The sequence below is a fragment of the Silurus meridionalis genome, chromosome 13 (genome assembly GCF_014805685.1).
Source record: "Silurus meridionalis isolate SWU-2019-XX chromosome 13, ASM1480568v1, whole genome shotgun sequence".
Lineage (NCBI taxonomy): Eukaryota > Metazoa > Chordata > Actinopteri > Siluriformes > Siluridae > Silurus > Silurus meridionalis.
In genome coordinates, this window is record NC_060896.1 from 23,563,586 (window position 1) to 23,580,480 (window position 16,895).

General features: G+C 36.8%; 1 protein-coding gene across 2 annotated transcripts in view; it reads left to right on the top strand.

Annotated features, from left to right (window-relative positions):
- b3gat1a (beta-1,3-glucuronyltransferase 1 (glucuronosyltransferase P) a) overlaps window positions 1–12,835 on the top strand; it is a 111,212-nt gene extending 98,377 nt beyond the window's left edge. For both annotated transcript variants that reach the window (XM_046865004.1, XM_046865005.1), the window contains 3 exons: window positions 8,198–8,494; window positions 12,051–12,154; window positions 12,522–12,835. In XM_046865004.1, coding sequence (XP_046720960.1) covers window positions 8,198–8,494; window positions 12,051–12,137 — 384 coding nt within the window. In that variant the 3' untranslated portion in view covers window positions 12,138–12,154; window positions 12,522–12,835. The remainder of the gene's footprint in view (window positions 1–8,197; window positions 8,495–12,050; window positions 12,155–12,521) is intronic.
- The last annotated feature ends 4,060 nt before the right edge of the window (window positions 12,836–16,895 follow it).

Sequence of the window (16,895 nt, forward strand, 5' to 3'; positions counted from 1 at the left end):
CATTTAGTCCCCATTTGCTGTTAAAGTAACTTTCACTCTTCTGGAAAGAATTTGAAGTGTGCTTTTTAAGATTTAGTGAAGTCACATTCTGATGTAGGGTGCGGTGTTCCCAAAGGTGTTCGATAGTTGTATGTAAACTATATAAAACATATCTTCATGGAGATTGTTCAAAGGAAGGGAAATGCTCCCACAACCAAAGACATACGCTATAATTGTGTGCCTCCAACTTAATGGTATCAGTTTGAGAAACAACCACATATGGCTGAAGAAGTCAGGTGTCCTAACAGATTTGTCTAGAAAGTGTAATTAATAGAGCTCTTGGCAAATTGTTGGGATAAAAGAGATATAAACATCCTGATGTGCATTTATAAGAAATTATATTGCATAGTAAACATTAAAATAGTAATTGCAAAAATGGTTCGATGTCTTGCATATGCACCGATTATGACATTAAATCTTTTATGATCAGTGAAGTGATTAACACTGATGATCTTTTCATCATGAATTAGGAAGCAAGTGAACATTTTGTCCTGAAGGTTGATATTGTCAAAGCAGGAAAGCGTAAGGATTTGTTTGTCTAGACGACTGGATCAGAGAATTTCCAAAACTGCAGCTCTTGTGGGATGTTCCTGGTCTGCAGTGGTCAGAATCTATCAAAAGTGGGCCAAGAAAGGAACAGCGGTGAACCGGAGGCATGGTCATGTGTGACCCTGGTGGTCCGATCCAACAGACAAGGTGCTGTAGCTCAAATTACTGAAGTAGTTAATGTTCAATTGATCAGTACTGTTTTGGCAGCAAAATTGGGACCAACGTAATATTAGGCAGGTGGTCACTTTTAGATTTTGCCAGAAATAGGGGACCATTGAGATACTACAATTCGGGGCACACTCATTCTTATCTCGGATAATATTCAGGATAGATAGTAGGCGAATTGGGAAGCAGCTTCAGTTAAATTACCTACAAGTAATAAAAGTAATTACTCAGCGATAATGTGAATAAAAGAAATCTTCAAACTTATAGCAGAACATCGTGCACATACCTTTTTTGTGATAAAGTACAAGTTTGGCAATACTTTATTACCAAAAGAAGTAGAATGAATTGAGATTAGTTAGCATAGGTGTCTTTTAACAACAGTGCTGTAAATGCACATGCACTGCAATGAAAAAACATCAGTTTAAACCATTATATATTCATTACTGAGCATGAGGGTGGCTTAGAAAATCTGAAGCAATTAGAGCAGTGTTGGATGTCCATTACGAGCATGCAGAGAACTGTTTGCAGAACAATTATGCATTTCAATATGTATTATACTTGATTTATAATGCAGCTCCCGTAAAAACGTTTCCTTTTTTTTTTTAGATCATAATAAGCATGATTACTAATAGCACAGCTATTATGGTTGAATTATAATTCTCTGATGAAAAAAGGATAACATTTTAATGGCATTGATTGGATTTCATCCTTATGCATCCTGACCGAGCATTTCGGTTATCTTTTGTACCTCAGTCACCTTTCAAGACTCTGAACCATCTGATAAACCTCTGATGCAAGATGCAGTCTGTTACAACGGTTACAATTACATCTAAGGTCATCGCCATGATTCCTCGCTTTCTGGTAAACAGAAGGAGAGTGCCTGAACACTGACAGTTTGTCAAAAAGAAATGAAGAATTTTTTTTTTTTTTACTTACCTCGAATAAAATAGGGGTTTCAGAAACACCTCAGTCAAGTTAATTTGAGCCAGCTCTCTCATAGTGGTGAGATCACATTTATATCTTTCATCTGAACTTAAAAAATGTTAGACCAAATGGAAGGCTTGCATTCTCTACTCTTCTTTTCCTTCACACAATCTTTTTCTTTCTCTCCCACTGTCCCACTCATGAATTATGAATTTGGCTCAGCGGGAAAACAACACCAGGATATGGGTGTATCTTTTATTAACGAGCTTTTACTAAACCTGCTTATGTAGGCGGTCTATATACCGGGATTTATTTACAGACCGCCTCTATTTTTAACCTCTCATCCTTTCTTCTTCCTACAACTCTGCTACAGTCTTAGCTCCATAAACAAAAATAAATCCACTGGATGAGGAGTTTTTCAAACATTTTTATAAATGTGTTGTTTGTAGGATTTCTCTCAATTTACATGATTAAAAATGATAGACTTGAAATGATACAGAATACTAAATCTTATGTTTGATGCCCAGGAATTTTATTTTATACATGTTTATCAAACAGCACATTATAAAGAAGGCAAGTTATCATAAAACCAACGAACTAGCTCAAGAGGGTTTGATGTTCAGACATGGCAACCCTGTACTCCAAAGAGCAAAAGTTTTTAGTTATTTTTTTCTTTTGTGAATTAATTTGTTAGATGCAAAAAAGAGCATTCAAAGTTTTGTCCTTTATACAACTATAGCTGAAAGTTTTTATCAATTTAAAATAGAACCAAATAATAAGACACATATTCAGTATCAATACGTGTGTGTGTATATGTGTGTGTGTGTGTGTGTGTGTGTGTGTGTGTGTATATATATATATATATATATATATATATATATATATATATATATATATATATATATATATATATATATACTTTAATGTCACCTGAAACTCTTTTTTTTTTATGGTGGATGATGAATTGATTGATGTGTCAGTTTCACATAAAAATGCCATTAGCAGAAATAGGCACAGGAACATGCCTACACCTTTCAATCAGGATTCGATTAACATAGAACATGTCTGCACTGACTTTACCTCCACCTAATAGTACACATTACTTGCCACATTCTTGTATTATAATTTGTTAGAAATATAAATTATACCATGGCGCGATGATGATAAGGTAGGTGTAATAGAAACAGAGAAATGCCTTCTTGGTAAATTTGTAAAGTATTTTTGCTTTAACTTCAGGCAGCTGCTAAGGGCTGTCTGTGTTTTCTGTTTAAAGACTATTTAAAATCCAAAATTTTTTCCCCAAACTAGGGGTCATGACCTAACATTGGTGGTTGCTTGATTTACAAATGGGGCTGTGAGAGAAACTCTTTTTTTGTTTAATTTTTTTGTTTGAAAATGAATATTAGACTTTTAGTTTTTTGGTAAAACATATATTTCAATATGTTACTAGGAGTCACAATTAATCAAGCCATATTTAAATGAATGTGTACATATATTTTTGTTTCCTTTGTTCCACTATCCTCACTAGGATAATGGAATTGAACACCAGTAATGGATAAATGTCCTTGTCATTATTCTGGCACTTCTATTTTTAGTTTAACTTGCGATACTCACAATGTGTACAATTAACTACTAATGATTGAGTATGATGCTGTTATATGGGTTTGAGTGGTCTGCTATAGAGCTTTGATCTCAAACCTATTGAACACCTTTGTGGATGAATTGGAACGCTGACTGCACACCAGGTCTCATCACCTCACCTACATCAGTACCTGACTTTAGTAACACCCTTCAAGTCAAGTCAAGTCAAGTTTATTTGTATAGCGCTTTTCACAACAGACATTGTCTCAAAGCAGCTTTACACAAATCAACAGTGATGGTGAATGGTGTGAATTTGTCCCTGATGAGCAAGCCGTGGCGACTGTGGCAAGGAAAACTCCTTAGATGTTATGAGGAAGAAACCTTGAGAGGAACCAGACTCAAAAAGGGAACCCATCCTCATCTGGGTGACATCAAGAGTTTGATCATAAATCTTTCAACAATAAAGAACAATGGACAGTGAGAACTAACATGATTACTGAAGTATAAGATTATAAGTGATGTTCTTTCTGCAGTCTTATACAGTCTATATGGTTAGTAGCTCCGAGTTTTATGAGCTCAGCATTTGTGATCACCACAGATCCAGCATCAGCTTCTCCATGCCAGAGCCTTTAAACACTCCAGGAGGTCCAATGTCAAAACTCCACACATGTAGCGGGATCCAAATGGCACTGGTACGTCTCTAGATGGTTCGGGATGTTTGTGAGTTCGGCATCTACTTCTTCAAAGGTCCGTAATCATCACGAGGTGGGAGGTGACTGGAGCTGGCCAAACCTCAGGGTGTCTCGGGATGGGGAGAGAAAGAGAAGCAGTGGAGAGGAATTAGCGTAGCTGCTGTTCATGATATTAACAGCACAAGTTGATAATGTGCATGTGATCAGATGTTCTGGAGCACAAGGTTATGATGTGAGACGTATGTTATGTGTAGGCTTTGCTAAAAAGATATGTTTTTAATCTACACTTAAACTGGGAGAGTGTATCTGAGCCCCGAACACCGTCAGGAAGACTATTCCAGAGTTTAGGAGCTAAATGTGAAAATGCTCTACCACCTTTAGTGGACTTTGCTATTCTAGGAACTACTAGAAGCCCAGAGTTTTGAGATCTCAGGGAGCGTGGCGGATTGTAGCGTGTTAAAAGCCCTTGTGGTTGAATGAGATGAAACATCCCCAAGCACACTCCAAAATCTAGTGGATCATCTTCCCAGAAGAGTGGAAGGAATTATAACTGCTAATAGGTATTAAATGTGGAATGAGGTGTTCAGAAAGCATTGATTCTTATGATCAGATCAATCAAACAATGCTTAGTGCATCACTGAGACGAGGCGATGAAAACTGAAGTAAACAACCACAACCGTAAATAAACACCTACAAATAAATGGCCACAACCATGAAGTATAATCATTGTTTACGGCTTGTTTAAGCATTTTACTCAATGATGCACAAGACTCATTTCCCTACCAATTATTTTTGATGTGATCGACTGTACATGGTTTTAAGTACTGTGTTCCCAAGATTAGAAGATTCATCTCACAACTATGGAAGTAATGATGTTCAAAAAATAAAAAACATTGTGTAATAGCAATAAGCAGTCGAAACCTAATTTTTATATTTATGGGAAGTCAATCTTTTGATGGTAGACTGTAAAGGAACAAAAAGTGATTATACATCCGCAACCTTTACAGGAATTCAGTCAGCAATTCTCTCATCATTCTCTAAGCCCCAGAGGACAGAGATCTTGATGTCCTAAGCTTTAAACCTCAATCTGTGTGAAAATAAAAGTGGAACAGCCCTCCGTTGCTGCGCCAGAGTCATTATTCAGCAATGCGGCACGCTCGTTCTGTCCATTCGTCATCAATCTAAAATAAAAAAAATCTTTCACTATCACATCCGGACCTGTGAGCGTTCTGCTTCCGACGACTGTCTTTACTGAGTTCACAATCTCGCTACCTCTTTGACATCAGCACAATCCCCAACTCATTCTGTCACACATATCATTTAATTGTACGCCATATCTCCCTTCAGACTGTCCAGACTTCAGAAGTGCAACTCTCAGTGCCTCATCAGATCTCTCTCATCTCTCTATCTCTCTAACAGAGCAGAAAGAAAGCACAGCTTCAAGAAAGGACAAAAGAGGAAAAGTGCTATACAGAAAACTAGGCCAGCCTGCTTCTACCAGCCATCCCCTGAGACACTTATGGATGTAGCTGTTCTCTATATTTCAATACATTTTCTTATATATATATATATATATATATATATATATATATATATATATATATATATATATATATATATATATATATATATATATATATATATATATATATATATATATATATATATATATATATATATATATATATATATATATATATATATATTCACTTCAATGCATCTGCATAAAAGTTAACAATGTGATGCATCGATATAAAAAAGTGTGCATCTGATACAAGTTGGCATTCGTATTGCAAGGCATCATTTTGAACATTATATTTTGACTATTCTGACTCGCTAAACTGTTTCTCAAGCGTGTTTTCTCAGCACAGAGGGAACTCTCATGTCCTGATAGACACATAGAATATAGATTTACATGGCAGAGGTAGAGCTGCATTTTAGTGGAGACAGAACAAGAAAAGAACATCTGGTTTTATTTTATCTTTTCTCTGTTTTCTTTTTTGCACAACAAAGACCTGTTTGTGAGTCAGAAGGCACTTAAGTAGATTTATGATGTTGTCTGTCTTAATCAAAGAAGTAAAAGTTAATTATCTGAATTAACTATACTGAATTGCAGGGCATCCGATTTATTTTATTGCATCGTATTGCATTAAATCCCATTTTATTGTATCAAATCAAAATCACACACACACACACACACACACACACACACACACACACACACACATACATATATATATATATATATATATATATATATATATATATATATATATATATATATATATATATATATATATATATATATATATATATGAGACATAGAGATAATTTTTTTTTTGAATGACACCAGTGTAATTTGTTGCAAAATGATTCTTGCACAGTTAAGGTAATTGAGAATAGATTACAGAATTACAGATAAGTAGCTGTGGGATGTGCGCCAGCCAACCCATTTATATTCCTGATACAAGCAACAGCTTTCTCTTGGAAACGATGGAAGTAAATGCTAAATAAAATAAAATTTTAAATATGCAGCGGTTTCTGAATCCTTTCAGAAAAGCTTTCAGGTACTTCTGGATGGTGGAGTACATGCACAAAAGCACAGAACAACTGCAGTGCCCCAGAGCTTCACTTTTACAATTCATTAGCCCGATTCCTTTCATGATGTGAGCCACTTGTGTTTTGTTGCACACAATGGATGGAGGAAGCGAGCAAGAAGCAAGGAGGATGCAGAAAGATTAAAGAGCACCTCTTGTTTCTTTCTCAGTCTGATACCCGCTTACGTCCAGTTGTGCCACTTTATCTGTCTGTGAGGTCTGTCTGTCTCACCAGTCCTCAGAGATCAGGGCATACACACTGTCTGGATGGCTCTAATAGGCTCTGTGCACAAGCTGTCCACTTCAGCCATTAGGGAGGAAGTGGTTTAGAGAGGGAGACCTCAGTAGCACAGAGCAGCAGGGAGCTATTTGTTTCAACTGGAAACATTTCTTTTTTCTGTCTGAACCAACCATAATATACACTCACCGGCTACTTTATTACCTGTGAACCTGCACATGTGTATTATCCAATTAACCAATTATGAGTGCAATGCAATGTATAACACAGATACTGAGTTTCAGTTAATGTCCATGTTGAACATCAGAATAAGGAAAAAAGTATTTCAGAAACTGCTGGTGTCCTAAAGTATAAATCAAAGCCAATGGAGAAGAGTGAAATTCCTCCACCACCATCAAGTCTACACATTTGTATGCTACAAATTACTTTAAATATATACTGAAAAACACAATAGAATCCACTGAAGAAAAACAACTTCTGGCACCTAATCTAGTGATAAATGTTTGTTTTAATCATTAATTCATTTCGTTCGTTTGATTAGAAATGATATAAAATGTCACATTTGCGATATTCAGATCCCAAACACATCTACATACACAAACTTTGACTATAGTTTCAAAAATGAAAATATGACAATGAAGGAAAAATTATGATAAACAGAATGAGTAGCTCACCACTCATTAGTTCTTTTGTCATGTGACTCCCATAATTATTATAACAATAATGTCAAAATTCGGACCAAAACAAAAAAAAACAGGTCCATTGCATTGTGTAGGGTCTATGGGAGTCACGTGATAAAGGAACAAATGACTCGGACTATGAGTCTAGAGATGAACTACTCAATTATGTTTCCTGTACACAACCTACAGGGTTTTTGCAATGATTTGCTCATGCGCATCCTGCAGAAAATGACTGAATCACTCTTTGAGACTACTTGTCTTCAGAGTCACATTAAAAACTTGTTTAAAATGAACGAATTGTTCATGAACAACCCATCACTAACTGGATCTCGCTGTGACTCTAACCCTGTTTGGGCCAGTTCCAAAAATGTCATCAGTTCATCTGCTAGATACAATGATCATCCAAGAATCATATATTTGTACATATATCCTGTTAATGTGACAATCTGAACACAATACCTCTTGCATGTTGAGGCAGAAATTCCTTGTTCTTGAGGGAGAAAAAGTTGGCCAGAACCACAACAGAACATAATTGGGTTTTACTTCTGCCAACCAGAAACAGGAGTGGAAACATCACTCGTTGCAACAGTGTTGAGTAGAAAAGAATGTCAGATGATAATAAATAAATGTTAGAAAAGTATCTACAGCAAAATCTTTGTGTTCTCCTGTTAAAAAAAAAAAAAAAAAAAAAGAATGAAAGTTGAACTATTTAACATCTCTCTGTGTCTGCAGATGCGCTCCACACGCAAGGTGTCTGTTTGGCCTGTTGCATTTGTCGGCGGATTGCGCTACGAGTCCCCCAAAGTAAACGCTGCTGGCAAAGTCTATGGCTGGAAAACAGTGTTTGATCCTCACCGGCCTTTTGCCATAGACATGGCAGGATTCGCCATCAACCTGCGGCTCATCCTATTTAAACCACAAGCCTATTTCAAACTGCGGGGGGTCAAGGGGGGCTACCAGGAGAGCAGTCTGCTTCGAGAACTTGTCACTCTCAATGACCTGGAACCGAAAGCTGCTAATTGCACTAAGGTAAGAAAAAAAACAAAATGTAAATGTGTTTAGTATTAAATTAATTAACTGTACAACAGCAAAGTTGCAAGTGAGATGCCCAGGTTGCCAGCTCATGCAGATTTCAGCCATGTAACATTATTAGTATTTTATTCATAAACGTCAGGTGGACAAGTATGTTTAATCAACCACAAAAAAAGTCTTACTGACTTCACAACACATTTCATATCATAACAATTCAAATAAACTCATGACTTGAGTTTTTATTAACAGCACAAACTAACGGTTTTGGATGAAGTACTCAATTCCTATACCTGGTGGTCTAGTGGTTAGGATGCGGCGCTCTCACTGCTGCGGCCCCGGTTCGATCCCCGGCCAGGGAACCAACCCCAGCCATTAGGGTTGCACAAGCCGTAGTGCCGGTCCCAAGCCTGGATAAATATGGAGGGTTACATTAGGAATGGCATCCAGCATAAAAACATGCGCCAAATCAAACATGCGGATGGTCCGCTGTGGCGACCCCTAATGGGAGAAGCCGAAATAAAGTTTTTACTCAATTCCTGTACCTGAGTGAAAGTACTGTACATGTTCTTTGCTTACATCTGACTCCAATAAAAGGAACAGTACTCCTTTCACATTTCTTTTCGAGTAAATGTTCAAAAGTATTTACTTTTGAAAGTATTTAATGTAAAATACTGATCTATGAGAATTATATTTAAAACATTTATGCAATTCACTGTTCCATTCTCCTTCATAAGGAGAGAGTTTTCTATTGTTACAGCAGGAGATATACATTGATACAGTAGGAGAATCCTTACACCACACACACTCTCACCAGAACTGTGGGGTCTTGCGCTTGTGGTCTCGGATTGTCATTTAACACAATTTAGGTATTTACTTAAATTGCAAAGAATGGGAGTAATAGAAAATAAATACTTTATCAGTCTCCACTGCCAACACAATAGAAATTTGCTCTGAAGAGTATAATAATCATTTACACTATATTACAAAGTTTGTGGACACCTGACCACAAGATTCTTATGTGCTTTTTTAAAATCCCGTTCTACATTAAGTCCCCATTTTTCATTTGTGATTATCAGCCACAAGGTTGTTAGTATGTGAGGGGAGGAGACCTGGGGTGCAGTCAGCATTTCAATTCTTCCCAAAAAGTGTTCAAGATGGTTGAGGGTAAGGACTCTATAGTAGACCACTCAAGATCTTCCACTCTAACCTATGTAAAGCATATCTTCATGGAGCTCTATTTGTGCACAAGGGCATCGGCCTGCTGGAACAAGTTTGGGTTTCCTAATTCAAGTAATGGGAAAATTCAATGCTATTGCATCCAAAGACAAACTACACAATTGTCTGTTTCCAAATTTGTGGCAACAGTTGAGGAATCATATATGACATGAAAGTCAGGTGTCCCAATACTTTTGTTTATATAGTGTATATTTATTTGTTCATTTTTATCTTTATTAATATAGTTAGCTATCTAATCAGTTCTCCGTATTTTATCCATACCATTGCATTAAATAAAACTATTTTAGCGTACACAGCTTCCATGCAAATAAAACCTGAGACTAGGCAGCACACTGAGGCTTTTCTATGCCCAGTGGGATACATAATAAATGTATAATCCATCATAATATTTTGCGCATAATAACTGTTACTAAGACTTGCACTGTAAAGGAAATATCTAACTAAAGTATAAAGCATTTTTTAAATGTGTCTTGTCCACTTTTGGACCTTGACCTGACCTTCAAGTACTCTGACATGTGCAAGTTGTGCATGTACTCGCATTTTTTAATTTGCAAAGTTGAACCTCGGATGAATTCAACCTGAGCTCATGAAAAATTCATATAAAGTTGAAAAAAAAAAAAGCATGTTGGAAAAAAGAATAAATCTTAACCCTTCTATAAGACATCTTCCTCCTTCCATTGAACAATTTGCGGGGAATGCAGTGAAATTTGTCCTCTGATCAAAATAAATAGTATTATTTTTGCTTTATTTTAACCAAAATGTTTCTGTTCTAAAAATATTATATTATATTATATTATATTATATTATATTATATTATATTATATTATATTATATTATATTATAAGACATTTTTATCTCAAACGCATTAAGTAAAAAATACAAGAGTTACCCTATCATACAAACACATAAACATACACACACACACACACACACACACACACACACACACACAAACAAACGATTAATCCCCTCACTCAGGATGTCGTTCCTAGGCTTTTAACCTGGTTAACTGGGCATGAGGCTGTAAGAGTCAGCACTCAGTCGCTCAGGCCACAAGGGAGCAAAGCTGAGGGAACGAAGACAAGGTTTATTTGATCCTTTATGAATAATCAGCATGAAGGAGCATCTACATCTAAACAAACATTATTAGCGAGTTCCCAAGTTTAAACGGCACAACGGCACTTATTTCTCAGCACAATAACAAGTGTTGCAGAGAAGCATTGTGCTGCATATTTGAAGGAGTGATCAGGACGCATGATGCTGCATATTTAGAATAGTTAATCAGCAGGATGGTAATGTATATATTGTGGTGCGGTTGCAGGGAGAAGAGGTGGAGAAGGTGGAGGAGTTCAGGTACCTGGGGTCAACAGTGCAAAGTAATGGAGAGTGTGTTAGAGAAGTGAAGAAAAGAGTGCAGGCAGGGTGGAGTGGGTGGAGAAGAGTGATAGCAGGAGTGATTTGTGATAGAAGAGTATCTGCGAGAGTGAAAGGGAAAGTTTATAGGACTGTGGTGAGACCTGTGATGTTGTATGGTTTAGAGACAGTGACATTTAATAAAAGACAGGAGGTGGAGCTGGAGGTAGCAGAGCTGAAGATGTTAAGGTTTTCGTTGGGAGTGATGAGGATGGACAGAATTAGAAATGAGTTTATTAGAGAGACCGCACATGTAGGACGTTTTGGAGACAAGGTGAGGGAGGACAATTTGAGATGGTTTGGACATGTGCAGAGGAGGGACATGGGGTATATCGGTAGGAGAATGCTGAGGATGGAGCCACCAGGAAGGAGGAAAAGAGGAAGACCAAGGAGGAGGTTTATGGATGTGGTGAGGGAGGACATGCAAGTAGTTGGGTTGAAAGAGGCAGATGTAGAGAACAGGGGGGTATGGAGATGGATGATCCGCTGTGGCGCCCCCTAATGGGAGAAGCCGAAAGAAGAAGAAGAGAAGATAGAATGCCCAGTGCAGAATTTAAATCTGTGGGGTTTTTGGAAGCATTATTTGACTGCACTGTTTTTTATCACAGTATTCAGTTTGGGATAAGACTGCAGCTGGTACACCTCTGCTGAGAGCACCGCATGTGTATGTGTGTGTGTGTGTGTGTGTGTCTGTGTGAGTGAGAGAGAGAGAGAATGAGAATGTAGAAGTGAAGCCAAGAGCATTACAGCACTGAGAACTCAGTGGTGGAGAAACACATCACACACATACAGCTGTGAACATCATGAAAGTTTAAACCCTGCAGATGCACAAGAGCAGGGTTTTTTTGCTGCTGTTTTTTTATTGGATAAATTATGCTTTTTATTTGTGATACATTTTGTGCAGATCCTCGTGTGGCACACAAGAACAGAAAAACCTGTCCTGGTGAACGAGGGCAAAAAAGGCTTCACAGACCCAAATGTGGAAATCTGACATCCTCTTCAAAAAAGGTAAATGAAAAACATGACACACACACACACACACACACACACACACACACACACACACACAGTTGCATACAAAACAAACCTCCTAAATTTTGTGAATATATCACCTACTTCCGAACCTGACTTGTGGCTGATGAACACAAATGTCCACAAGCACACTCCAAAATCTAGTGACTCATCTTCCCAGAAGAGTGGAGTGGAATAGGAAGAGGTCATTGGGACTAAATTCAGAATGCAAACGCACATACCATACTTATGAGTAGGTGTCCGCAAACTTTTGGCAATATACTGCATCTCCTAGTCCTGAAAAACAGTGGCATTTTAGAATGTGTGTCTTTCATTCATTTATAGATCTTTTAATGTGTTTCAGGCATTTGGATCATTCAAGTCCATCCAGGAACAAAGAAGCAGCAACTCTGAACCTAAACTTCAGACATGACTTCTTGTTCCTGTTAACTCCAGCAAATTAACCTGACTACCACAATTGTATCTTTCAAAGCACAGATCAGTTCAACAAGGCAATATCTCTTGGTATTTTGTATGTAAAGCTGTTGCAAAGACAGAATGTGAAACGACGGACAGGCATCTGTTCTTAAGACACACACACACACACACACACACACACACACACACACACACACACACACACACACACAAGTGATGTAAGGTCCTTAATTCTTCCAAGGAGCGTATTAACTGAAAGAAAAAGACACACTGGATTGGCGCATACCTGCTGAATGAAAAAAAATAATCTCTAAAGATCTGGTTGATCTTTGGATAAATCAATAAACTCACAAACAGAACTCTTTTCAAAGTTTAACTCCTACCTAGAAGGGAATGTGTTTTTCTGTTGTTGTTGATGTTTTTTTGTTTGTTTGTTTTTTTAACTTAACCCATTTTCATTTAGCATCTTTTTGTCTGTCATGTTCGCTCTTTTGCTAGTTCAGAACTACTGACTTCTTGTACTCTGCTTGACTAAAATACAGGATCCGGAAGTGTTTTTCTAGTGAGATCTGTATGTACTCACATCCCGAACCTAGCAGCCATGTTGGATCCCACAGTGAGTGACCATATAGCACTGTTCATATGACTTGTTTTTTGGAAAAGGGTAGAGGACAATATGGTATTGTAAATTTACTTTATATACAATTATAGGCTTCAAAATGAAGTGTTCTAGTGTAAAAACAAAAAAAAAAGAAAAACAGAACAAAGCAATGTAACTACTGTAATTATAATTGAGTATATAGTGGGATTAAAAACATCGACATGCCACTACAGAAGCCTTTGCACATGCTCAGTGAAGAAAGGAGAGAAAAAAGTGTTAAAGAACAAAAACACTTTAAATAAAAGCTGGATTCGGTGTCACGACATAAGCCATGGACTCTTTGCAAAGATGCAAAGCTAATATTAGCCCAGCGGCAGCTTTTCGGAGGAAGGAGTGGTGTCTGCAATAAAACCTTCGCGGTATTAACGTATTAGGGAGATTCTCATGAAGCGCTCTCCCTTGTACGGTTTACCGTTTTAAAACGGTTGGTTTTCTCCTATTAAAATGAGGAAAGACGCCGTAAGGGACGTCGGTTTCTTTCAGATCGTAATCTACATCCACCGTGAATGGCGTAGAGCAAAACAAACGGAAGCATCAGTGCATTTTAGTGTTCGTAAGGTATAAGCAGTGCCTTCGGGGGGAAGAAAGAAAATCAAATCAACTAAAAGGCTCGTATTATTACCCGCATGCCACAGAAGCTTTGCCTTTTTACGGGTAGAAATGAGTTCCTGTGCACAATTTCTCACTGCTATTGACTGTACTCGACTAAATATAGCTACTCAAGCACAAGATCCTGACCTTGTTAAAAAAAAAAAAAAGAATTAGGAAAAAACTTTGTTGTCTTGTTTACATGATGCATTCTTAACTTTGTTAAACAGAGATCATTACATGCTATCGTACTTCATTTTCCAAATCCTGTTCAGTGTTAGCAGATCGGTTACTCGGTAAGGCTTCGCGGGTCACATTAGACACAGCGAATGAGTGTATGAGTAGTGAATACAGCAATTATTTTTTAAACATTAATAATTTGAGTACCTAGATTGCTTTTGGGGGGGGGGGTGTTCAGACACACTTGACATTAATTCGACTTTACACTCTGATGATAATTAGTTCCTATTAGTGTTTTTATACACTTATCTTTTATCACGTAAGTTGCAAATGTCTTTCAGGAAATGTGGCCGTTTAAATATTCCTGTAACACTGACACTTATACAAATCTCCTGCATACACAGTCCATGCACCGGCATGTCGAGGAACTATCTCGAATATGGTTATTTTATTATAAGAAGTATAAGGTTAAATCATAATAATCATAATCATGCAATCAAGCATAATCGTGAAGCATCTGATCTGACTGCTTTCTGGAAGTAAATGTTTGAAAAAAAACAAAGAGGGCAAATCGTAATCTCACAAGATATATTCGTTTAATTTGCCTTTAAGCAGTGTATTTTGCTAGCTAAAGCATCTAAGACGTCACTTTTTTCCATTTTTGCTATAGAAGTAAAGCTCTGTCCTGCATAACACAATACAAAGTAAAAAAATATTTTCTGCATGGCTAAACTGACCTATTATAAACCTGCAGGAAAGCCAAATGTAATATTATTAACCCTGATAAACCTTTTAATAAATCTGATAAACCTTTTTTTTTACTCGCATCAAGCTTCTGGTCAGATTTATTCATAATATTTCATAATTGAATTAACCAAACATACACTGTACGGACAAACATTTGTGGACCACCTGACCAAGATTCATCTCATCCCACATTTAGTCCCCATTTGCTGTTCTAATATCCTCCACTGTTCTGGGAAGATGTTCCCCTAATTATATTTGTGCTTGGAATGCATTCCAATTCATCCAAAGGTGTTCAATAGGGTTGAGGTCAGAGCTCTTGAGCAGGGCACTCAAGCTTTTCCACTCCATGAAGCTCGCAATGTGCACAGTGACACTGTCATGTTGGAACAGATTCGGGTCTCCTGGTTCAAGTGATTAAAAAATTTGATTCTACCCCATCCAAAAACATCTCTGTAAAATTGTGTGCCTTCAACAATGTGGTAACAGTTTGGCATAGAACTTAGTTTTATTATTTTATAGGCAGAACGTTTTGCTTCTTCCTAAAAAAACAAATGTTAAAAAAAGACAAATTGATCTGCTATTTACAGCATTTGGCAGACAAGTTCATACAGTGCAACTTACAGGTATCTCATTTATACAACAAAGCAGTTGAGAGCCTGATCAAAAAGCCTGACAGTGGTATCTTGGTATTGCTGGGATTTAAACTTATTATTTTAAACTCTAAAGACCAACCTCTTAACCGCTAAGCTAGCACTAACCTTTTCAACATCCACTAGAACATGGCTATATGGGTAATTGTATTGCTATAAGACGAGATACTAGATACCAACTTCCTGAATTACATTCAAGAAATCTCCAGGTTTTGAAGTCATGTTCTGTTGTCAAATCATTTTGCTAATTTTAACTGTTTATTTCTGTGAAGCAGCAAAATTAACTGTCGATCGATTGGAAGGTCAAAATATGAATAAATGTCCAAAAAGTAGGTTTAAAGGCTTATTCAGATAGATATTGATTGATTTAGACAAGACATTGTGTCTTTGCCCGTCTGGTTTTAAGTACTACAAATAAATTCTCTTCCCTCCTGGAAATGTGCAGGTGATTTTTTTGTCCCTAATTTTTAATCTCCGTAAAATAAAAAATTAAGGACAAAAAAGCAGGTAGCACCTACAAAAAAACAGGCAAAACAGCAAAATATGAAGCTTCAAACAAATCTTTGGTTTTCATGAACAAATCATGAGCAAAAATGAAAGAAATAGATCGAATAATTTAATGTGGGAAAGATTTTCCTTTGACTTCTTGAAATGTTTTAAGCTTTTTTGGAAACTTACACTCAGTTCTGCACAGATAGAAGAATGGCTTGTTCAACTCAGTGTTAATGAGCTTCAAATAGTTGATGAGACCCCAGATGTGGTGAAATTTACATCAAAGATTTAAACAGGGGTTTTTTTTTATAATTTACCTTTGATTACAAGAAAACAATATAAATCTATTTATACAGGAGTCTCCGGAGTGCATTTGTTTCATTTATGCTCATTTTCTGACTAATTATTTGTTCTTAAGATGATTAAAAGCTTTATATTGGGGCCAGCGTGTGTACAATAATACATTTAGAATAAGTCACAAACGTTGTGAAAAAAACTGCTGTATTCACCACTTATATGTAAAATGACTGATCTTATAGAAAAGTAATCAACACAAAGCAAAGTTATGGTTTGAAGTTAATAACCTTATTACACCTAAATACCCTTAAAGTTGTTTATTTATGAAAAAGTTTATATCATTTTAAAATTGTGTGTGTATATATATATATACAGTACAGACCAAAAGTTTGGACACACCTTCTCATTCAAAGAGTTTTCTTTATTTTCATGACTATGAAAATTGTAGATTCACACGGAAGGCATCAAAACTATGAATTAACACATGTGGAATTATATATGGAATTATATACATAACAAAAAAGTGTGAAACAACTGAAAAATGTCATATTCTAGGTTCTTCAAAGTAGCCACCTTTTGCTTTGATTACTGCTTTTCACACTCTTGGCATTCTCTTGATGAGCTTCAGAGGTAGTCACCTGAAATGGTCTCCCAACAGTCTTGAAGGAGTTCCCCGAGAGATGCT